Genomic DNA, 25,771 nt, shown 5'->3' with positions numbered 1-25,771 from the left:
TTTTTAATATCTAAATGATCTTTTAAAAATGCATTTGATTGAGTACATTTTCTTGTAATATTTTACTAAATTTGGCAATAATTAATCACTAAAAAATGAGGCACTAAATTAAATTATCATTATTATTTTACCAGTGTATATCAATAATACCGTAAAAAAGTAAAATAATGTAATGTGTAATGTAAAATATTATTTTACAATTTGTAATGTACAATGTAAAATGTAATAAGTAAAATGTACCTTGTAGTTTACTTTGTTTTTAAAATGATTATTATTATTAATTTATCAACGTAATGTAAAATAATATTGTAATACTATTTTATTATTGTTATTGTTGATATTATTATTTTAACCGTGTAAAATAATATTGTAATCATATTTTAAAATGTAAAAGGTAACATTTAGTTTGTAGTTGGTTTTAAGATTTATAGCCCTGGTTTCACAGAGAAAGCTTAAGCCTAGTCATGCATGTCGGTCTGTGAAACCAGGCCATAAATTATTACTATTATCCTTATTTGTACACTTCAATTTAATGCTACTAGTGTATATATAGATTTTTGGATAAGGTTGGAATGGTGAATTCAAATGGTTTGACTTCTGTGTTAGCGTTTGTGTTGTTCATGATCATTGTGTTGCACCCCTGCGATCTGCTTGTTTCTACAGTCAGTTGTACCGCTATTTTAATTCAACATGGTAGAGCTGATTAAAGGCTCTTTGTCTGAGCAGCGTGGTTTCATCCTGTCCTCAGTGCGTAGGCACTCACGTTAACCGTGTCCCTGAAGACAACGTGCTGCCGCTGATTATTAATTCATGAAGGCGGTGCTGTTTTAAAACACTGCGTTCCCACAACCCTGTGCAGTTTTCTCAAGAGCTCTAACATGATGTCAGGTCACCTGACCAAAGTCAGCTGATTTTTATCATCGGGCCCTGAAAAGGAAGGTTTCCACAAACAGTGTCTCCTATAAGTGGTTATTTTATAAGTCTTAGCATTTTCACAGGTGTCTCCCAACGCTTTTGAACCCCACTGTATTCCGTCGAGTGTGTAAGAGAGCTAATTGGATTCTGTGTAAAAAGCATCTCTGTATGCTAAGCCGAAGCCTGGAGCCAGAGCTGTACTTGGGTTGTGTTTGTGAACCCTTTATTTCTGCTATATATAAAATGCATAGCATAGTATAATCTGAGATCATACCAATGTGAAGTCTATACGGTCCACAGTTAATCCTCTGACTAGGGATTTTCTCATTTTCTCTTCCCTGTTTTTTCTTTCCTCTGTTGCTCATCACACACTGAGGCTGTGCTGATTCTAGGATTTCAGGCTTAAGATCATAAATATAACCTTTTTTGGCTGACTTTTATTATTATTAAAACCAATGAAAATTGATAATGTCAGTCATGATTTGATTGCACTCTCAAGAGTTGAGACATTTTTAGAGAAAATTGAATTGTATGTAAATAGACCGTTTTTTCTTTTTCTGAGATTATGTGTGGGCTTCATATAAAAAGGTATTTTTACTATATAGCATACTATTTCGCTTATTTCACATAATATTTTTTAAATAAAATGGTAGGCAGTATGCAGTGTATACTGTGCAGTATTCGCAGGATTCTAGTATTCCATTGTGAACATCGTCCCGCATACACACACTAGGTTCAGGAGGTCCCTGTGGAGTCATGTGCGGATCAGACCATGTCATGGGACCACATGGGGATTAAACACATCATCTGAAATTACACTGAACACATCACACTCTGAAACATACTGTACTAACATCATGACGAACACTGGGTTTCATTTACTGGGACACTTGAATTTATACATTACCATTCAAAAGTTTGAGGTCAGTGAATCTTTTTTTTTTTTTTTTTTTTTTTTTGAAAGAAATTAATTATGTCATTCAGCAAGGATGCATTAAAGTAGTAAAAAATTACAGTAAAGACCTTTCTGTCATGGCAACTCTCTGAGAGATTGGCATGATAATGGTAATAGATATTGGTAATGGTAATGTATTTGTTCTTGGTGGAATAGATCTGCTACGCTGCTTCTGCTGCAGAGCAAGTGCTGAGAGTTGTTACTGCCAATTCATTCACAGACATTGCTGTAAGCATGTACAGTAAGACATGCTGCTGTAGCTGCACATGTAACATACATGAATTAACCCCCGTAGCAGATCTATACAGGTGGAGCTGGGGAAGGTGGAGGGTTTCTGGAAGTGTGCTGCAGACTGCTAACCGCAACACTACCAGTATTTGAGTGTTGAGCCACAGCTCATTGGCCGCTGATGCAACTGCAACCAATCAGCTGCGCTATGATGATGTGATCGCTACCAAATGAGTTAAGGACCTATCAGCTTACTAAAGTTTCATGCCAGAGCTTGGTATTTATAATGTTACAAAATTTCTATTTAAAATAATTGCTGTTCTTTTTAACCATCTATTCATCAAATAGTCCTGAACATTTTTTTTAGCATGGTTTCCATAAACATATTAATCAGCAGAACCGTTTTCAACTTGGATATTAAGAAATGTTTCTTGAGCACCAAATCAGCATATTAGAATGATTTCTGAAGGAACATGAGACACTGAAGACTGGAGTAATGATGCTGAAAAATTCAGCTTTGCCATCACGTGAATCTATCGAAATGGTTTTTTTTTTAATTAAGTATTACAGTACATCCTCAATGTGTCACATTTTATTTATTTATTGGAGACTTGTAAATGTTCAGGTTAGTGCAGGTGTGTTGACTAGTACTGACACAGTAACTAAAGGGGATGTTTGATGACTGCAGGTAAAACTGGAATGACTGGAACTTTGACAAGTTCAGTTTTAATAATTTGTCTTTAGTCAGACTGAAATTGTAGTGAATTTTTTCCAGCATGTTAAGCTAACTACACTTGTCCTCAGCATTGTGTGCATGCTCTGAGAAACAGAGGTGATGCATATAAAAGTAGTACAATTGTTTGCATCATAATGGGGGCGGGGCAGAGGTGAAATTGGGATTGGCTCTGACAATATGGGGGTCTCAATTTTAATCTGCTTACCAGTCATGATTTCCATCTATTCGCTGCAATGTCTCTATTCTCCATCCTGAGCAAACAAACTCATGAAGTTCAGCTGTAGTTCAAGAGACCTGTGGTGTGGAAGCAGCGTGAGAGAGAGAGAGAGGAGAGAGGAGAGAGAGGAGAGAGAGAGAGAGAGAGAGAGAGAGAGAGAGAGAGAGAGAGAGAGAGAGAGAGAGAGAGAGAGAGAGAGAGAGAGAGAGAGAGAGAGAGAGAGAGAGAGAGAGAGAGAGAGAGAGAGAGAGAGAGAGAGAGAGATGTGTGTGTAGGTTGGCAAAGTGGGAGGGAGCAGCGCTTCCTTAGCTCAGGGACAGCTGGGCAGCGAGATAAGAGTGTCAGAGTTAGTGAGAGATCGTGAAAGAGAGAGTTTTGTCGAGACCACCACAGTGAAACTGTGAGATGAACACCCAAGAACCTATACCTGAACCAGCTCTGAAATGAATGTAAGTTTGAGTTCATTTGAATCATTAGGGCAGTATGTTTATCCTGTTGGTGAGAGAGAGCAATCCCTTTGGATTGCTGGGAGTGAGGAAAGTTGGAAACTTCATTCATTGTTGTAATGTTTTCATATTAGTCCTATTGTTGTGCCAGTTTTTAGCCAATGCAAAAGACTGATGAAGGAAAATATCCTTGCTCAGAGTCAGAGGTTTCTCTTAGCTCAGGAGACAAAATGGTGTTCTTTAGATATGATTTATGTATGTATAAAGTAAATGTATATAGGATAAATTTAGGAAACAATTGTCTTAAGGACAGTTTGATGAGAAATACTTGAGTTTATATTGAAATCTCTGGCTTTTGATCAATGACTTCGGTATATGGTACATTAAGATCTCTTCTGAAACTTTAAAGGAGACGCGTGAGATTCCTCAGTTTTCTTTCCATTCAATCTAGTTGTTTTCTAGAAGAAACATCAAAGTACTTTTCCCTTGCTTTTTCTTTCATTTCGCTGCATCTTTAAAATCTCTGCGTATCTAATTAGCTTTCATTTGATTTGCATAAAAAGCTTCTGCATCCAACTTTTGGCTAGTTACTGTAGCTACCAAACAGTCCAACAAAACAAAACCACCCAACTGAACCTCCACAGAGAGAGGAGGACACAAATGAATAGTTTCGAGTGTCCTTGACATGATCCTTTGCCTACAAGGACAGTGGGATATATACAGAGCTGATTGAACAACATGCCAGCATGGAACATTGTATTTAGTATTGATGATGCATTGTGTGTATAGATTTGTGGTCACGCTGGATGTGTGGCCTTGCATGTGACCTCATTCGCATGTGTTTATTTAATCATATATGTGATGTCGTAGAGGGAAGGAGAAAGTGCTCTGCTCTTGTTCTATGAAATATTCAGCTGCAGCTCGAAATGAGGGCGTTCCATCCTGCACAATGAGCTCCCGTACTTTTTTCCGGGAACACAATATTCCCTTTTTACCATTATTAGAGAATGCAGAAGGAAAGAGAGAGAGAAAAAAAAAAAAGATGATAAATGGTTTGCAAGAGAATCTAATAAAATCTAGCCATAACGCCACGGGCAATGGTATGTGCCCAGTCGTAAGTGTTACCTCGGGGATTACGGCTAGCCCACAAAACCCTACTGTTTTACTTTACAGTCTAACCATATCGTAACCCATTTAGATCCCATCTGCTGCCCCTAAAGTTACTTACATTTGTGTGCCTTGGAATAGAAAAAAAGAGTGATCCACTGAGAGAGTATCATGTGATCTGCTTCGCTCATCTTTCAACACTATCTACGTAGAGCCCTTAGAGGAAGGGGCTTTTTATGCACTTCCCATGATGCTTTGGGGCAGGCGCTTCTGGAACACTTCTTTACATTATGCATTAGGAACAATGTAAGGTTTTTGCATGAGCGATTGCAGGGGGTACCAACTTCATTAGCCAACCAATACTGCATAAAAAGGCACAGTTGCCTTGCAACCAAAGAGGTTGGAGAGAGAGAAAATACATTTTTGATATAACATTTGATATAATCTTTTTTTTTTTCAACAATTTTACATGTACCTTTACAATTTACCTGTGAGTATATGTGGTTGTCAAATCCAAAAAACGTACAGTGTGAACGTATCCTTAGTATCCATTTTGATTTTGTGGTGGATATGGGCTTTCATAGCATGCCACAGATGTGGTGCCCTGAAATAAGGCTTAACAATTTTTTTTAATGGTAAATCACAAGTGATGTTTGTACAGGAGATTTGAGATTTGTGAGATTTGTAAATTGTCCTGTGTGTGATTTGCAGAACTCCAGCCCAGAATCGGTGGACTCCAGCGAGGAGATCACAGACACAGAAGATAATGAGGAGGAAGACCTCGGAGTCTTGGATGACCAGAGGAGCATCATCCTTCATCTGCTGTCTCAACTCAAACTGGGCATGGACCTCACACGGGTATACACACACACACACACACACACACGTTGGGTTTTCAAGTTTTCTTGGAACTTTCCATTGACATAATGATTGTTATACTGTAAAAACTGTATATTCTATCCCCTTACACTAACCTTACCCCTAAACCTACCCATCACAGAATACTTTCTGCATTTTTACATTTTCAAAAAACATCATTTAGTATGATTTATAAGCTGTTTTTCTCATGGGGAAAAATGTCCACACAAGGACAAGGATTTCAGATATTATCTTCTTTGTGGGGACATTTTGTCCCCATAATGTAGGGTTTACCAGGCCACACACACACACACACACACACACACACACACACACACACACACACACACACACACACACACACACACACACACACACACACACTTGCTGTCCCACCCAAACTAATCATCAAGTTAATGGTACTGAAAGAATTCGGGCATTCCGTACTTGTATACATCATTCTTCCTTTTCTCATACAAACAGGAACCACTCAAGACTATTTATCTGTTCTCAATCTCAGGGAACAAATGATGGTGTTTTCCAGCTTTTTATGATTAGGAAATTTTGACAAAAACCCACACTGTGTGCCATAAACACAGATATTTGGAATGTTTTGGAATACACAATGAATTTATTTACCAGTAAAATTTATACCAATATCATTTTATTACATCAAAATATTTTATTATATATTAGTTTTTTTATTTCTGTACAGATGAAAACGTGTGAACGGGAATCAAAATGAAACGACCAAAAATGCTGTATTATGCGTGCCAGACAAGTAATTGGCGATATAACTTTGTAAAGAAAGAATACGCGCCTGCACACATACTCATTAAAACACACATGCCTATAGACTAAATGTGTAATACGCATGTGCCATAGTATGCATGCCATCACCGTTTTCACAGATTCACATTTTTGAAGTTTACATGGAGATGATAACGGTATCGCTTTCAAAACCCATTTTCAAAAACTTGCACTTTGAAACCCCATTGTCGTGTTAATGAACGGCCAGAATGCATTAAAAGTTTTCTGTTTTCAGTTGAAAACGGTGTTGTGTAAGCGGCCCCTAAGTTAATAACTAATGATTTTTACAACGGAAATGAATCAATTAAAAACTTACTTAAGCTAGACAATGACTTTCACCTAGAGCTGCTGCTGTATAGCCAAAATAATCTTTGCTTCATTCATTTCCTATTATGAATGTAAAGCTGCTTTGAAACAATCTGTATTGTAAAAAGTGCTATATAAATGAAGGTGACTTGACTTGACTTTTATTTATTAATATATTTTTTATTATGTTTGTATTATATAGTGTTTGCATTTTTAGTTCTTCCGGTGCAGTTTTAAGAAATAATAAACGAAAAAGTATGCAGCTAATCACAATTGAACATTTTAATTGATTGACAGATCTAAAATAGAGTCGAGTTTTTTTATTTAAAAAATATTAAATGTTCAGTATAAGGTGTCTTAATTTAGAAACAAATGTGTGTTACTATTAGACAGTGCTCAGGTAATAACTGGAATGAAGACTTTGTGCTTCATTTCCACAATCTCATACTTCTTTCTATGTATTGTAGTCTTGCGTGGACATTGTCCAGTCTCGGACACAGATTGAGAATGTCACGGTTATGTTCTGTTTTGTGCTCCCAGTTCCTGTGGTCATTTCATGTCTTCCTTAGTTGACCTAGTTTCCTAGTGTGGGTCTATCGTTTACATTAGTAAATTATTGTGTCCACCTGCCCATTGTTAGTCCTGTGTGTATATATATATATAAATATATATATATATATATATATATATATATATATATATATATATATATATATATACACCCCTCCCTGTTTAGCTCAGTCTCTTGTTGACATTATGTGTGGTTTTCTCTTCTGTATATTTGTATGATCCCCTGAGTATTTTGGTTTATTATTAAAAGACTAATTCCTTGAATTTGAATTTCTCCTATGTTTGGTTGAACCACGCTGTTACAGGCCCATGCTACATACAAGGAATATAAACATAATCGTAGCTCAGGGGAAATTCAGTTTCATAATTATACTTTACGTAATCAGTTAACAGGATACTTTATCTGATTTGATGATCCTATTCGTCCTCGTGATTAGGAATCTAATGGACCGATTCAAGCGTGTCGAGAGGTGTCATGATATTATTATTCTAATTACTGTTCATCAGCCTCAGGAATGTCTCAGTTGGTTTTGATATATGTTTCTCTCTCTACTACCTACAGAGGCATCTTTGTTTAGTCTCTCTGATATAAACATTTCCTTCTGGGCTTGTGTTTATAGTTCAGCAGGATTTGAGCAGTCATTTGGATAGCTCAGATGATGAAGTTCAGTGATGTGTGCATGTGTATTGTAGGCCTCAGGGGAAAGGGACCGAGCATTAATCCATGGAGTCAGAATCTGTATTACAAAGACAAGCATACAGTTATTATATTATCTTTTTGAGCACTAGTAATAGGTACGCGCTTACACTGACATCACATCACATTGCATAGTTTAATAATGTAAAATAATATTTTAGCAATATTACAAGAATAATATGCTCTTTTGTAATATCGGCGTAGATGTGAGTGCCATGGGTAACCAAAGCCAAGCTGATAAAACAGCACGATTGCAAGTATGCTAATGTTTTATACACAAGTAAAAACAGGAAATTTGTACGGAGTAAATTTAGGCACAATATTTCGAGTTGCTTTGTCTGTACCAACAAAAAATGCTCAGAACAATTGCACAGCAGAGCCGTTGTGTGACATAGGGGTGTTTCATTCCTGAAAGAGTCTGCATTTTGAAATGGTTGAGTGAATAATTCAATGACTTGCTCAATAAGACAGTGGCTGAGTCCGAAATCGCATACTCTCTTGAGTAGGTACTTATTTTGAATAAGTAATTACTTCTCGACCGCTAAAAAAGTAAGCTCTATATAGTATTAGTGTGTGTAGTATGAATGTAATCTGGAGGTACTACATTCGCCATGTTGTCATTATCATATGACAGTATGATGATTACATATCGTCAGTAATCATTTCACTGCCATTTATAAATCCTCTCCCGTGGCCTCATGAATATTAAAGTGTCCATCGTATGCAGTAAGTCATCAGGTACTTTTTGCCTACTCTTTTATGAGTACTGTGAATTCGGACTTCTTTTGTTACACACTGTTTTTCACCTACTATATAGTAGGGGAGTATGCGATTTCGGATGCAGCCAGACACTTGTTTCATTCCTGAAAGAATCCATTTTTTTGAGCAAATCGGTTGAATGAGGGATCATAAAAAAAAAAAACATTCACTCATAAAAACAGTCACTTATCACCACCTACTCATGAAATTATGTAAACTACAGAAAGAGTTGCAAAAAATCCCAACCAGTGCACAGTGACATTTTGTCTGGAACGTACAGAGTGATACAAATAATATAAATGTATTCATTTTGTGATTCATTTGATACAAAATGCATTCATGGGCTGCATTCAGCAATATCCGTGAAATCTATTTTCACTCACATTCAAATACCATCAAAACTGTCTACAGATTGGTCAGATAATGTAGGCCTATATCTTTTGTTCTTAGGTGGTGCTGCCCACGTTTATCCTAGAGAAGCGCTCCCTTTTGGAGATGTATGCCAACTTCATGGCCCACCCGGATGTGTTTTTGGCCATCACGTCTGGAGCGACGCCAGAGGAACGCATGATCCGGTTTGTGGAGTACTATCTGACCGCTTTCCACGAGGGTCGTAAAGGTGCTGTGGCCAAGAAGCCTTACAACCCCATTCTGGGGGAGAGCTTCCACTGCACATGGGACGTACCGCGAGATAAGGTTCGGCCCCTCAGGACTACCAGCTCAAGCCCAGCACCTGCGGCTGCTCATTCCGCCCAGACCACCTCCAATGATGGGTTAGGATCTTACCGGCTACGCTTTGTGGCTGAACAGGTGTCCCACCACCCCCCGGTCTCTGGATTTTACTGCGAGTGCAAAGAGCGCCGGACATGCGTCAACACCCATGTTTGGACAAAAAGCAAGTTCATGGGCATGTCCATAGGAGTGTCAATGTTAGGAGAAGGTGAGTTTGAGTCTCTTTAAACGCTTTCCCCGCTATGGACTACTTGCACAACTAAGTACATATCGGGAGTTTCCGGTTAGAGCGTTCAGAGCGCCTACATACATGAGAATGCAGATTATCACTACGTTTTATGGCTGCCAATTGACAGAAATTTCCGGCTTTCCTTGTTTTCACTGTTATACGGTGGGGGGCGCTATTACACATCTGAGAGTACTGAATCTCCTGATCAAAACACATGCGAAGAAGATACAGAATAAAGCGATATCATATGTAATCATATGCATAATAACACGATCATCTACACTAAACAGTATATAAATCAAAACAGCCTAATATTACTGAATGAAATGTCGACCCAGCATGAGGTATAGGACTGTGAAGCTTTGCGGGTGTTGATGGACTCGATCTACTCCATCCATGTTTTGATCATCGTTCTGAATCCTATCCAGACGTAGCCTTTGACAAATATATGATTTTTTTTTTTTAGCTTTTTGCTCAAAATGTTGCTTGTGTAACACCCTTTTCAATTTGAATGTGCTTTTTTGGTATGACAAATATTTCACATAAGTATGCACAATATTTTAGTACCATATTGACAGATACCAATATTTTTATTTATTTATTGGTATCAGTAGATATTGGATATTTAATTGTTTGTAGTCATTTCCCCTAATATTACATTTAGTTAGGGTTAGGATTTTTGTCGTCATCTAATGCTGACTAAAAACAACAATAATCTAGTTGTCTTTATAGCAAATCTCAGAATTAATATAATTTTTTCATGCTTCACATTATGTTGCGATCAGGGTTAATTTATCATTTATATAATATTATTGTTTTTGTTAATATTTTGAATCAGATTTTATTTTTATATTTTCTGTTTTCATTTTTTTTATATTTATATAATATGTCTTGTTTTTATTAAGTTTCATTATAGTACTTAAAACTTTAAAATGAGAAATGTTGTTGCATTTTTCTTTTGTTTGTAGTTAAAATAACCATTTTTAGACAAAATAGGATATTTTTAATATTGGTAATTTACTGTTGATCAACCATAACATGACAATAATTATATAGTCTTATAGCTATCGACCAGTATTAACGTCTTAATAAATACGCATAAAATCAAAATTGTGCAAAACAAAATACATTCATTTATTAAAAAAAATGATATAGTGTAATTCTCAACGAATGATAAAAGAGACAATGTACTGTGCAAAGTGACATATCACAGCCAATCAGAATGTGTTTGCTTAATATACAGCTAAGTAGAGCAGGATTTTTGGACCAATTAGATTGTACAGGGCCATATAATGCAATGAGAATTCAGTGAATTCAGTTCATCCAGTTCTCAAGATCCATCCTTAAGATCTTATTACTAGTCTTTGTTTTCATACTTACCAAAACATTTCTAGAAAAAAAAAAAAAGCTAAATAGTTTCTTAGAAGCATTTATTAATTCATAAAGTTGTATTTTGTTTATGGCGATCATTTGTCTGCTGGGATCATTGAGTTTTGTTCATTACTGTTTGATTAAAGCCTGAGGGGTTGCTCATTCAGGCAGAACTGTTTTTCCTCCGTCGCCTCAGATGTGTGTCTAAAGAGCATACTGTGTTTCCAGATCAGCTGATCTGCCTCAGGGCCTGTGATATTTACTGGTGCTTATATCACAACTCCATCTGTCTGCAGGAACAACAACAGAAATGCACTGCTGTTTGAAAAACTCTCCCCTTGATGTGTCACTTCACTCACTCACTTGATGCTTCGTTCAAGTCCCAAAACTGTAGAGCTGCCAGCAAAGGCATTGTTCCTAAAGATTCTGCCTTCATTTAGTTAATATACCTTGTTTTGGCCAGGTTCTTCATTGAGAATGAAATCCCATTCACGTTGTGACAAAATGGCAGATGAAGCCAGATAAACGTCTTTTATAAATACACTTGTTTTGTTTTTTTAAGTATCTTATGCTCACTATAGATGTTTATTTGATCCAAGTTAGAGCAATAGTGTAAAATAGTATTACAATTTAAACAACTATTTTCTATTTGAATATGTTTTATAATGCAATTTATTCCTGTGATGGCAAAAGCTGACTTTCCAGCATCATTACTCCAGTCTTCAGTGTCACATGATCCTTCAGAATCATTCTAATAGGCTGATTTGCTGCTCAAGAAACTTTTCTTATTATTATCAATGTTGAAAACAGTTGTGCTGCTTAATTTTCTTTGATGAATAGTACATTCAATTTAATTGAACCTAAGCATGTTCTCAATACTCTCGAACTGAGAGTTCAATGAAGTGGAGGATCATGCAGGATGAAGGTAGCTTTTGGTGAGCTTAACCAGTTAGGACTCTTCTGTAATCAGGACAACATTAATTACTTATAAGACGGCTTGCACTAATCCCCTAGAGTAATGTACACAGTGTTAATTGGAGCAGCAGGAAATTTTAGAGGAATTTAAAAGGATATTTTACACAAAAAATGAAAATTATGTAATTTACTCATCCTTTTATTGTTCATCATCTATCGAACACAAAAACAGATGTTTTTAAGAATCTTCACGCTCATTTCCGTTTAACGACATTTCATATTTGTATTTATATACGTTTTCTGAAGTCATGTGATGAAGAACAGATCAAGCTGTTATTCACTGATAATCTGTTCCTCTGTTAACCCTAAAACTGACACCAGATCAGATCATTAAGTCACAGATCTGTTTGTAAGTGATTCAGTCTGATTCCTCAGTAAATCATTGTCTATTTTGACATTTTTATTGAAAAGAATCATTTTTAGGGTTTTAGTTTTAGATAACTACAATAACGCTGGCATGAAGATTTTCTGGTAACGCTTTACTTTAAAGTCTCATTTGTACATATTACTTAATGCTTAGCTAACATTAACTAACAATGAACAATATATTTATTTAAATCATTTATTATCTTTGTTAATGTTAATTAGTTAGTTAGTAAAAATGCATTAACGCATACTGCATTAACGAATGTTAAAAAAATAATACACCTTTTGATTTAAACCCTCTGGTGCTCTTCATCTGGCAGTCAAAAATGAAAATTGTTTCAATTAAATGAATGTACTCTTAGTTTGATAAAGTTTTTTTTTTTGTTTAATATTTTGTATTTTTAAGGGATTTTATGGTACTGAATTATATTTATGCAGTAATGCATTTATTCACTTTTTGAGCATAGACCTAAAAATGAAATTTCCAACTTAAACTGTCATAAATCTTGAATGTTTTGGTGCACATACTTGTTTTGGTCTCTTTTTAAGGATGACAGATTATTGCTGAAGTGAAAAAAGTTTTATAAATTCTGTTATTAATATGAAAAATGCCTTTTGACCTTGATTAATCAGGACCTTTTCGAATCATATCCATGTTTTTTTTTTTTTTGTGAGTTCACATAGCAGGTGCCAAAACCTTTACCAAGTTTCGTATAATTCCTATGAAGCAAAAAACGCAAAATATTTCATTCAAATATGACCGAAGTGCACCAGAGAGTTAAAATGTATTAGTACACGTTGAAATGAACTTTGTCTTAGATCAGGGGTTTTCAAAGTCAAATACAGTGGGCTTCCCTTCTAACATATACCCCACCCCACCCCAATTAAACTGCATACATAGTATGAACTGCACTGTATTAATTACATATACACAGATTCTTAATAAAGCTATGAAAGATATTCACTTTCCTTATGCATGGATCCAATATAATTATAATTTCCCCAACTGTTCACTTTAGACATAACTGACTGTGTTTACATGAATACTCACCAAAACGGATCAAAAATTTAACCCATTGTCAAATAGCCTTCCAGGTTCGCCTACAAATTGACATCATGACTGAATTAAGGATGCTTGAACACCCTTAACACAGTGAATGTCCCTTCTGCAAATCAGCCATGTCGGCTCAATCAAATGTAGTTTCCTCATGCGTCAGCACAGATGAATTCATCTGTCCTCTACTGGGATCATCAGAGAAGCTCTGGTCTCCGCATTATCACAAGGAACTGGGCCGAAACACGCTTGACCCTTCTGGAGCAGGGAGCCGAACTGCACCCCCCCTCTTCAGCTCTCTTGTCTCTGGGAAACAGATGTGCTGTTGTCAGACCTGGCTGAAAGCCCACAGAGATTTTGCCACTAGACAGCTGTCCATTATGTAACCAGAATAAAAAATAGGCCAGGCCCGCTGAGAGAGCTGCTGCGAACATGCTCGCACTCTTCAGATTTTACCTGAGTTAAACAGATAGACACAAGTCATCATTTTAATGAATAACTTCCAACTGTAGTTCGAGGCTTGCATTATAATATAGTGTATTTAAAGATAAGTACACTATAAAAAAAAGTCATATAGAAAAAAATCTGTCATCCTGATGACTGGTAAATCAGAACAGGTCAAAACACATGACACTGGACTATACAGAAGGATTATAGTGGATATGAATTCGCTAATATAATTTGTAACAACTTCTAATACGCTCAGTGGTTTCAACTAGTTTTGCTTCAGGACTTGCTATAAACACCTGTGGAGCAGTGGGATCAAAGTTAATCAGGATTCTGTTCGCTTTGTATGGAGTTGAGCTGGAACCATACGAGTCTGTGAACCGAGTGTGTCCTGTGTTTTTACGTTAGGAGTCCTACATCTCTTGGAGCATGACGAGGAGTACGTGTTCACGCTGCCCTCTGCTTACGCTCGCTCCATCCTCACAGTGCCCTGGGTGGAGCTGGGTGGGAAAGTTTCCATCGGCTGCGCCAAAAGCGGATACTCTGCCACCGTCACATTCCACACCAAACCCTTCTATGGAGGGAAAGTTCACAGGTGAGAGTGAAGAAGCTCATTTTTATTTGAGATCAGGTAAAACATGCATCATATTTTAATATGTATTTTGCTGATGGTAAGATTTGGATTATTTACTTTACTTATTATATAATAAGTTATTTTTTTGTCATCTTTAAAGGGGCTATATGAATTTTCATGTATTAATCACTTTTTTTTATTCCTAGTGTGTGAACAGCTTGTTGCGAAACTTAAAAAAATTAGACCTTCCCCAACTTCCTGGGTTGTCTACAAAAGCCTGAAGGCTGATTTTTATGTGAAGGACTATAAAATAATATAAAAAATAAAAAGGATGACATTTACACGCTACATCCCCTCTTCCTTCAGTGGCTCATGAAATGAATGCATGTACAGTGTTCAGGATACTTAAAGAGCTATTCTGTAATGTCAGTGTGTCATACAAAGAAAAGGGATTCATTCAAACTATAGTCAGATCTACAGTAAAGGCCAAAAGTTTGGACACATTACTATTTTTAATGTTTTTGAAAGAAGTTTCTTCTGCTCATCAAGCCTGCATTTATTTGATCAAAAATACAGATTTTTTTTTTTAATATTGTGATATATTATTACAATTTAAAATAATTGGTTTTCAATTTATTATACTTTAAATTATCATTTATTTCTGTGATGCAAAGCTGAATTTTCAGGATCATTACTCCAGTCTCTATCACATGATCCTTTAGAAATCATTCTAATAATTCTAATTTATTATGAGTGTTGGAAACAGTTCTGCTGCCTAATATATTTGATGAATAAAAGGTTTAAAAGAACTGCATTTATTGAAAAAAATAAATATTTTCTAATAATATAAATCTTCTTTACTATCACTTTTTATCAATTTAACACATCCTTGCTGACTAAAAGTATTGATTTATTTCAAAAAAAGAAAGAAAGAAAATGACTGACCCCAAATTACTGACCAGTAGTGTATATTGTTGTTACAAAAGATTTCAAATTTTTTTTTAAATCAATTTTTTTTTTTTTTTTTTTACTTTTTATTCATCAAAGTATCCTAAAAAAGTATCACAGGTTATGAAAAAATATTTCTTTGATAATAAATCGTCATATTAGAATGATTTCTAAAGGATCATGTGATAGACTGTAGTAATGATCCTGAAAATTCAGCTTTGCATCACAGAAATAAATGATAATTTAATGTATAATAAATTGAAAACCAATTATTTTAAATTGTAATAATATATCACAATATAAAAAAAAAAAATCTGTATTTTTGATCAAATAAATGCAGGCTTGATGAGCAGAAGGAACTTCTTTCAAAAACATTAAAAATAGTAATGTTTCCAAACTTTTGGCCTGTACTGTATAGTCTCAAATATACTTTATAATCAAACTATCATTTTAATGAGCTCATCTGTCGACATGATATGTTGTGCAAACATATCCACCGGCAAGAAGTTGCTGGCTGCAGTTCACTTATTGGCCACTGGTGTCGCTAAAAACAGTGGTTTCTGAATTCTACATATAGCCCCTTTAACTTATTTTCTCTTTTTCTTCAACAGAGTCACAGGTGAGGTAAAACACAATCCCACCGGTACCATCGTATGCAAGGCTCAGGGGGAGTGGAACGGGACCCTGGAGTTCACTTACAGCAGTGGAGAGACCAAAGTGATTGACACATCCAAACTGCCAGTCATTAAGAAAAAGATCCGCCCGCTGGAGAAACAGGCCCAGTATGAATCGAGGTGAGATTTTATCACGAACTTCGTTTCAATAGTGATAATGTGGGTATTTACGGGAGAATTCATGTTTTTCCAGAACTATATTTTATTTAAATAATTCTTATTTTATTATTTTTTTGCAATTACATTTTGAGCCACTAGTAATGCAGAAATCACAAACAACAATTTTAAAAGTGGTCTTTTTCTTTCTTTGTTGCAGTGTAGTCTAGCTGATTTCACACATGCACTTTACATGTTGAGTCATGGTGCTCATGAGTCCGGGTCGTCCCCCTACTAACCCTACAAATAGTTTTTTTCTTTTTCAAAATGGCCAAAATGATCTGATTATCACACTTGCCAGAGTACAAAATGGACTAAATATATTTATATAAACAGTTGTGTGTTTTTATTTAGAGTTAACTTGTTCTATTCATTTTGCAGAAGTCTATTAACTTCAAATGGAAGCATAGTGAAACCTTTCTTCTAGGGAAGAGAGTTACCCAGGCAGTGCAAATAAATAGCGAGTGTGAAAGATCAGAACTCGGCGATCCAGATAATGCCACGGTGGATGAGCATCTCTCATTTTAGAGCATTTTAGCTAAATCCTGCCCCTCTAAAGCTCTTATTATACGATACTCGTGACCCTCATGCACTGCTCTGGCCCTGAGGGAGCTGGAGGATTCACTTAATAAACTCTAATGCTGCTTATTGGCTTATTGTAGAGGAGAGATCCAGCCGGACAGGACAGAGCCCCATCAGAGTAGTCTAATGCTCTCAGCCTGGCGGTACCACAGCCACGTAATGCAATCAAAAGAAGATATAGTGGCAGAGAGGTTCTTCTGAAGTAGCGCTACGCTTGAAAAAAGTGAGGATCCATTGATCCTTGAAAGGTTTGGGATCAAATTTAATAAAAGAGTTTCGGCTGATTCATCATCTGAGGTGGATTTTCTTATCCTGATCAATATGGCTAGACGCAACACCCTTGACTAAACAGCAAAGTTTTGCAGCTTATTATATATATATATGTTCATATTTTTGTTCATATTTCAAAAATGAACAAAAATGGCCGAGTTGCTAATATAGATTGTAAAATATATGTACAAAAATATTTAAATTTGGCTATTTTTTTAAATAATTTAAATCTGAATATATTTACAATAATATGGTCCAAAATATATTTTAGACAATAAATTGCTTTGAATTTTGGCTAAATTAATTTTTGTTCAAGATTTAAAACTGTATTTATTTTTTCTTTAAAAACTCTTTCCCCGCCATTGACATCATTTTCCGTCGTTTATGACGCAACTCTTCCCCGCCATTGACCAAAATTCGGTAGAGGGCGCTATTATGCATCTCCTGAAAGAGGACAGAATCTCCACATCAAAACACAAGCATGATAAAAGCATTCCTTATGTTAAATAACGTGATCATCAAATTAAACTGCATTTAAATCAAAACTTTGATGGACTCGATCTACTCCATCTATGTGTTGAGCATCATTCTGACTCTGATCCGGACGTAGTCTTTGACAAAAATGCGGTTTTCTCAGCTTTTTGTTCAAAATTTTACTTTTTTATTTATTTATTTTTACTTACCCACATTCAAGTGTTGATAAAAAAAAAATGCATGAAGCTTGAATAAAATGTTTCAATTAGATTATTTTTCCTTAAAGCAGCACTCAGTAGCTTCGGGACTTCTTCGCTGTATTCTCGCTTTTTGCTCGCAGGTTTCTCTCTAGAGCTCCCCCCACAGCTTCAGAATAGATATTTATCAACTCGTTGTTGATTCTCAGACACCAGAGGCTATAGATCAACGACATCCAAGCAGATGGGACATTCTTTAAAACGTCTTCTTCATTCGGGTTCAGACAGCGTGAGGGAGCGCAATAATGACAGCATTTTAGCAGATTTCTTTTGGCCGTAAAGCAATTGTTTACATCGCGAAACCTGATATCACGTGAGATTTCCTGACGCAGCGGCCGGCGGCCCGCCGGCTCAAAGTTGCAAGTGCGTATTTTCCGCTCACGGGCACCAGGGGGGTGCGAAACGACCACCATTCAACCCGAAATAAGTAATATAACCATTCCAATGACTCCGAAGCTGTTCAGTTAAGGTAAAAAAAGTTACTTAGTTCACCTTTAAGCCATGCTGTTAACAACATTTAGCATATAATTGAAATACATATTGACCAGAAAAAATGTCATATGGGGCAACCGCAAAAAAGTTTGCAGGTGCAATTTAGGAGCAAATTTAACTGAAGTATATTATTCCACAACAATATACAAGCATGAAAAAAGTATCAGCCTGTGGTATTATCCTGACTTGTGGCAATGATTGACAGACGGCTGTGGCAGCATGTGACCGCGGCGCTGAAGGCCGGGGACATCGACGCGGCCACTGAACGCAAACACCAGCTGGAGGAGAAACAGAGAAGAGAAGGGAAGCAGAGAACAGCCAGCAGCACCACCTGGAAACCCAAGTACTTTATCAAAGAGGTGAGGCTTCCTAATTCTGCATCAAAAACCTGATGAGGACTTGCAGCCTCAAAGCCTTCATTTGTCCATACAAGTCCCATTTGTCATTTTTAATTGACTAGTCAGTACTTTTACTAGTCAGCTAATTGGTCTTAAAGGGTTAGTTCACCCAAAAATGAAAATTATCATTCACCCTCAAGCCATCCAAGGTGTATATGACTTTCAGCCAAACACAATCAGAGTTATATTACAAAATATCCTGGTTCTTCCCAGCTTTATAATGGAAGTGAATAGAGTTTTTGAAGCTCCAAAAAGCGCATCCATCCATCCATCATAAAAGTAATCCATACGGGTCCAAGCGATGGGTTTTTGTACTTTATAACTTTTTTAACTATAATCACTGGCTTACGGTAACGGCCATACGCGAGTCTAGTTCCGGCGGAAGAGTGACCTCTGACCTGACACATGACATATTGACGAACGCAGAAGCGCAGAGGATAGAGCAAAACAAAACACCGGTCACGAATTAGAAGTCTACAATAAAGTTGTGACGTTCGCGAACGAACCGATTCTTTTGAACGGCTCATAAACATGAACGATGGGAGCCGAGTCGCGGCTGGAGGGGAGCCGTTCTTTCTGTCGTTCTTTTTTTCCTATGGGTGTTTCACACAGATGCACACAAATTAGCTCCTCCGCGAGACAGAACAGTTATAGGGGACGCACATGGCACCCTTTAGCGTCAATATGAGACGCAGATAGTCTATCTGCGTCTCATATTGACGCTAAAGGGTGCCATGTGCGTTTGATGTAGACGAAACGTCAAAAGCGTCAGTATATGACGACTTGGGATGAGAATGCGTTGGCCGAACAGCATGATGATAGTTGTGCACGCATCCTTCACGTGAGTACTCCAGTGGAAAAAACCCTGCGTGCCTCTGTCATTGGGTAGGAGCAGAGCCATGACTTGTGCACGCTGCCGTCACATGCTTACTCCAGTTTAAAAATAAAAAATAAAAACACGTGCGAGTGCCTCTCTGTCTCAGTGCCAACGTCAGTAATAGCGGGTCGTTAGGTATTGTGTGAATAACATAAGTCAACGTAGCTTTACACATACACACACTATACAAATCTCACCTCATAATTCCTCCCAGTGATTATTTCCAGGATAAACTGAGATGCCCCCAAGCTGGCTTCTTAAAACTGACTAAATATTTAAAAAGAGCCAAAAGAGCCGTTCTTTTGAACGGCTCTTTGAAAGGAACGGATCGCCAAGATCCGGATCCCCTCAAAGAGCCATAAATCCCATCACTAGTCTACAATGGTAATTTTTAAAGAGAATTGTGGGAGGAGCTTGTGTTTGTTGCCCAGCCCAATTTGTTTGAACTGTGAGAGGCGTCTACTCTCACTCCTACATCAAACGTCATGCGTCGGGTCAGAGGTCACTCTTCCACCGGCACTAGGCCGTTACCACAACCCAGTGAAAATATTTAAGTTATAAATATGGATACATTTCTAACCTTCTCACAAAAGGCCTTTATTAACCCCCTGGAGCCACTTTTATGATGGATAGATGCATTTTTTGGGGCTTCAAAATCATAGTTACCATTCACTCCCATTATAAAGCTTGGAAGAGCCAGGTTATTTTTTTATATAACACTGATTGTGTTTGGCTAAAAGAAGAAAGTCATACACATCTAGGATGGCTTAAGGGCGGGGGTTAATTATAGGATAATTTTTCATATTTGGGTGAACTAATCCTTTAAGGAAGCCCTTTATAATTAGGCTGGTTTCAGTTCACCAGACCCTGAACGGATTAGTTTCTTAGGAGGTGGTTACATAAGACATGTTCATATGTTCAAAAACAGAATGCAAGATCTCCTCAGGTTTTTTTTTAATTGAAGGAAACTCTATAAAACTACAGTACTGTTCATAAGTTTGGGGTTGGTAAGATTCTTTTCACTTATATTTCATACTTGATGATGATAATTAAATTCAGTGAACCAACTGATTTTTCTTTTTTACTCTTATTAAAAATGATTCATTATACACTTTTTTAAAAAGTTTTGAAAATGTTTTTGAAAGATGTCTTTTATGCTCACCAAGGCTGCATTTATTTACTCCAGTCTTCAGTGTCACATGATTCTTCAGAAATCATTCTCATATGCTGATTTGCTGCTCAAGAAACAGTCAGGCCTTTTTAAAAGTACAGCATTTATTTGAAATATTCTTTTGTAACAATGTAAAAGTCTTTGTCCCTTTTGATCAAATCAATGTATCCTTGCTGAATAAAGAGTGTTTAAAAAACTCTTACTAAGCCACATTTTAAATGGTAGTGTGTAACTGTGACCCATTCTTAAATGTCATGATTTAAAAGGGGGCTCAGAAGCACCCATCTATGTGGTCACAATTCACCCTCAATACAGCATTTTACATTGTCACCATGTTTGGGACGGGGCCGAATATTATTAATTTCCCTTCACGTCCCGCCTCTTTTGATTAGCTCCAGAGTCATGCAGGATATTGGTTCTCATATCAGATCTAGCATGTCTAACATTTGATTCTGTCCTTGAATTGCCTGCAGGGGGAAGGATGGGTGTACCACAATCCTCTGTGGAAGACGAAGTGATGAAGAAAAGCTGGAGCCACATGATTCCGGTTCGTCACAGCCCCCCCCCACCCCGCCCCACAGATGGGAGTGGCCATGTAAACGAGGGGCTGGTCAACCAATGGGACTCAAGCCGCAGGGAAAGACATTGATCCTTTTCTCCAACTTGTCGTACGGAGAATGAAAGGTGCCAAAAACAAAAAGACTCAAGGGTGGTTAAAATACCTCAAAAGCCCCTCTGGACGACGAAGATTTGGATGTGGAGGCCTGAATTGTGTGACCTTGTGCAATATCTTTATATTTGAATATTACTTCTGGTAATCAATACTACAGTAAAGTGAATTTTCACACAGAAGAGATGTAGCATCTGTATCAGAGAGTATAACACAAATAACCGATAGCTATTATTTTAGAACAACCATAGAGTATTCTGGTTATGTGAGACCAGTGAGCACAGAGCGGCTATAGTACGTGAGGAGTATGTATTCATGTTCAAGAGACCTCACCCATCATGTTCTTATGTATTATTTTTAATGACTGAATCAATCTTACCATTCGATGACAGTACTGTGCTTCAGTCGAGTCTCTCACACCTGAAGAAAGAATAAAATGGATATTTGAAGGAATTGATTTTAAAATCACGTGCAAATGTATTTTTTCCTTCATGATTTATTTAGCAAGGTCAGTGATATGCATGCGTTTCAGTCACTTATCTGAACTATTCATTAAATGCTGATTAAAAGTTAAAAGTTGATTTCTGAAAAGCTGCTCTTCAGAAATTGGACTTTTTGACACAATTTAATTTCCTTCTCAAAATACATTATTTTGTGAACATGCAAGTGTTTATTAACTCAAATGTGCAAATTAACTTTACTTGGAAACTCCTGATATGTTAAGGTAATTGGATATGGTGAAGACATAGTGTTTCAAAGCTATATATCAGCAGTGTTTAGTAACTTGCATAATTATTCATCTCATTTACCCCTTTTCCACCAACAAGAACCGGGTGCTGGTTCAGAGCTAGAGCTATTGCCAGTTCGGAGTTGGTTCGACTGACGAGCTTACTAAGAACCGGTTTGCGTTTCCACCGGCCAGAGAGCCACAACAGAGCTATATCTTACGTCACTGCATACGTATCACGTTGCCCAGCAACGCTAGTACGGCAGCGCCAAACACAAACACACCAGACTTGTTCGAGATGCATCGGCTTCTCGCAGAACGATCAGCACATGAAATCAAAGCGATCAAAAAGCACAAGGAGTCGTATGATCTCCAAACACTCCCGCAGCTCTGATCGGTCCACGCTGCTCCGATGCATCTCGAACAAGGCATCAACAATAATAGACGTTGCGTTACTATGGATGCTCATGGGTTTGCGAAAATAAATCGGCATCCAAACACGGCGAATCCAACGCGTTCGTGCAGCTCGCCGTAACTTACATAGACGGATATTATAATCGAGCTGCTATTAGCTCGACTAGCTGCTATTTAAAAATGGCGGTCACAAGTTTCTCTTCAGTCTTGTTGGCCACGGTAACCCCGCCCCCAGCCTCTGACGCAAGCGGTTCTTTCTTGGCTCCGTTCTAGACCCTGCAATGATTTGGTGCTACTTAAGAACCAGTTTTACTGGTTCGGAGCTGGTGCTTTGGCGGTGGAAAAACAAAGAACCGATTTGAAACTAGGCTCTGGCTCCGAACCAGCACCAGTTCTGCCTTGGTGGAAAAGGGGTAATACATGCTTTTCTCCACAAATTTAGAAGCATCACAAATTTATTTACATGGCCATTCTATATTGTGAATAAAGCTATACGGTATGACACACAGCTGGATTTTTTTTTTTTTTTTTGAAAAGAACATTTAAAAGAGTAAAAAGAAGAATTAGGGAGAATCAATTAATACTGCTATTGTGTGAATAAAATGTAATTCATAATAAAGTAGCCTAACTGTAATCTGATTGAGCGTTTTAGAAAGTAATATGATGTAATATTATAAGTACTAATTTTTTGGAATCTGATTACGTAATCCAGATTTCATGTATTCAGTTTCTACCCAGCGCCGATTCTGTGATAGAAAAGAGGAAACTATTTTACACTAGTTGTTTTAATAGGGTGCGAAATAAGACCTATTTTTCTCAACAAATGGTCATTGAAAGGAGGTGCTTAACCTTTAAAAAATGATCAACCTCAGATCATTAAAACCTTTTCTATTTTCTATGAGGTTTGTCATTTTTGGGGGGTGTCAAATCAAATTATTCAAATAAAGTGAAATACATGTCAAAATATATCAAATAAAAATGTATAATAATAATAACAGTGCTACAAATTTAAGCTACATGAAGCATTTTGAATAGGTACAAGCTATTTTGGGACCAAATGTCGGTTATTGAAGCTGACTTTTCCCATAATGACAAATATTTGCTTGATCCTTGAGCAATGGTTGTGGGGTTGATCATTCAAAATCATGGCAAGATGGGATACAGACATTTGTTGTGTTTAAAATTAGCTACTGTTCATGCTTTGTTACATAATATATTATTATTCATAAAATGAACCAAGTTCTTACAAAAAATAGATGCCTCGAATGCTTAAAAAAGTAATTGCACCCCAACGTTTACAGCTTTCATGGAGAGTACAATGTATCTAATGTAATAAACGGCGGTTCAACTGATTTGATTTTGCACATCTTAATCATGCACATCATCTAAATAAGGTAAAGTCAACCACATCCAGTTATGTAACTTGCTCCTTTTTGTGACTTCCATAATAGGTCTAGTGTCTTAACTGAATGAAGATGTGTGTCTTTGAGGGTCTGACTGAGACAGGCATGCAGAGCTTATCTCTGTCTGTGCAAGTGAACATAAGAGGGCATTGAGTTTTGATTAAAACACTCCATTAGCACAGATTCAACGCAGCACAGTGATTCTACTGTAAACCTCAGAGATGAGATGACTTTCCCCAAACACTGTTTCAAATAAAGAAACACACTTCAGATGTGTAAATAGTAAGCAATGGTCAACAGCCAGCTAGAAATTTAAAAAACGATGTAACCGACATATTTACACATCAGGAATATAAAAAACTGGTAGAAAATATTATTAAAGTAGAGTTCATATATTAAGATTTCATGCATATGAAAACCAATTCAACGTTATCTCAGTTACATCTGAATGAGAAATCAACGGGGTAAACAAAGACGATGCAAAGGTTTACGGTTTGCCAAGTTAGAATGTCGTCATCTTAAAATCATGAAATAGACATTTGTTTTCCCTGCCTGGATGAACATATTCGCTTGAGACTGCTATAATGACGCAATTTTCCAGAGTGATAGTCACATGACATGTACAGCTCATCTGATTCGCATAAGTTGTTCTGAAGGCGGCGGATGCTTGACCACCTCCTCGGTGTGATGTGCTAGAGCTGCCACCTAGTGGACACTTGCAGAGCAGCACCAATGCAGTACAGACGGACTTGAGCAGATTTTTAGAGTGGTCCTATAATGCTTGTTCGGATATTACCTTTCAAGTGGTGTGTGATCTAGTTGTTTGTGAATTTAAACGGTCTACAAAGTTTCAAACATTAAAGTGAGTTATCTCCCAAAAGAAAAAAACGATTCTCAACTGCCTGGAATGAGTCGTCAGTAATTCCAGTCAAACCCACAAACAATTTGCATAATGGCAGCCTATGGTCTTCATTGGCTGCCCGCAAACATCATCTAATTTGAAACTCAAACAAACACTGTAGTTGTAGCTGAGGCCTGAGAGTTTGGTTCACATTGCCGACGTGTTTAGAAGACACTCTTTTCTGCATGCACTTCAAAAGGATGAGGAGAGGACACAGGCTTGAATGTATATGCAGAATGATTTCTGTTGTTGCAGATGCTTGTATCCTTGTCAAAATCACATACTTGCCTACTACATAGTAGGTGAAAAACAGTATGTGACAATGTCCAAATTCACAGTACTCATAAAGAGTAGGCAAAAAGTACCCGGATGACTTACTACTACCAGCAAGATTCTGAAGTGTGCATACGATGGACACTTTACAATCCCATGAGGCCACAGGAGAGGATTAACAGTGAAGAGACACAACTGACGCTGGTAGGTCACATGATAATGACAGCATGGCAATTGTAGTACTTCCAGATTACATTCATACTATATAGAACATACTTTTTTTAGTGGTTGTGAAGTAATTGTTCAAAATAAGTACTCAAGAGAGTATGTGATTTCCGGTGCAGCCATTGTTGAGGTAGCTGAAATTCAGATATGGTAATGAGTGTTTTGTTTCTGACACACACTGTAAGCAGTAGACCAATCACAACAGACTGGGCCGTCTGACCAATCAGAGCAGAGGAAGCTCTTGGAAAGGAGGGGTTTAGAGAGACTGGATTCTTTATCGAACCATTTCAGACACTGAGAAAAGAGGTGATGCTGCAGTGTATATTATGAAAGTGTTTTTTTTTTTACCTTGGATGCATGTAAACCTATTGTATGAGACCAGCAAAACAATTTTAGGGAACTTAAATAAAGCATAATAGGAGCACTTTTTTACTTTTAACAGAAATAGTATTTAGACTACAAACAAAATGGAAACCATTTCTTGAAAGCAGACATGAATAAGGCAGA

At 37.0% G+C, this 25,771-nt stretch overlaps 1 protein-coding gene across 2 annotated transcripts in view; it reads left to right on the top strand.

Moving 5' to 3' along the window:
* osbpl10b (oxysterol binding protein-like 10b) overlaps nucleotides 1–21,786 on the top strand; it is a 51,022-nt gene extending 29,236 nt beyond the window's left edge. For both annotated transcript variants that reach the window (XM_082149327.1, XM_082149328.1), the window contains 6 exons: nucleotides 5,316–5,462; nucleotides 9,055–9,544; nucleotides 14,187–14,373; nucleotides 15,912–16,094; nucleotides 18,411–18,564; nucleotides 21,125–21,786. In XM_082149327.1, coding sequence (XP_082005453.1) covers nucleotides 5,316–5,462; nucleotides 9,055–9,544; nucleotides 14,187–14,373; nucleotides 15,912–16,094; nucleotides 18,411–18,564; nucleotides 21,125–21,169 — 1,206 coding nt within the window. In that variant the 3' untranslated portion in view covers nucleotides 21,170–21,786. The remainder of the gene's footprint in view (nucleotides 1–5,315; nucleotides 5,463–9,054; nucleotides 9,545–14,186; nucleotides 14,374–15,911; nucleotides 16,095–18,410; nucleotides 18,565–21,124) is intronic.
* Nucleotides 21,787–25,771: the final 3,985 nt, after the last annotated feature.

This window comes from Leuciscus leuciscus (assembly GCF_965113295.1).
Source record: "Leuciscus leuciscus genome assembly, chromosome: 20".
Lineage (NCBI taxonomy): Eukaryota > Metazoa > Chordata > Actinopteri > Cypriniformes > Leuciscidae > Leuciscus > Leuciscus leuciscus.
This window is presented reverse-complemented; position numbering and strand designations above follow the sequence as displayed.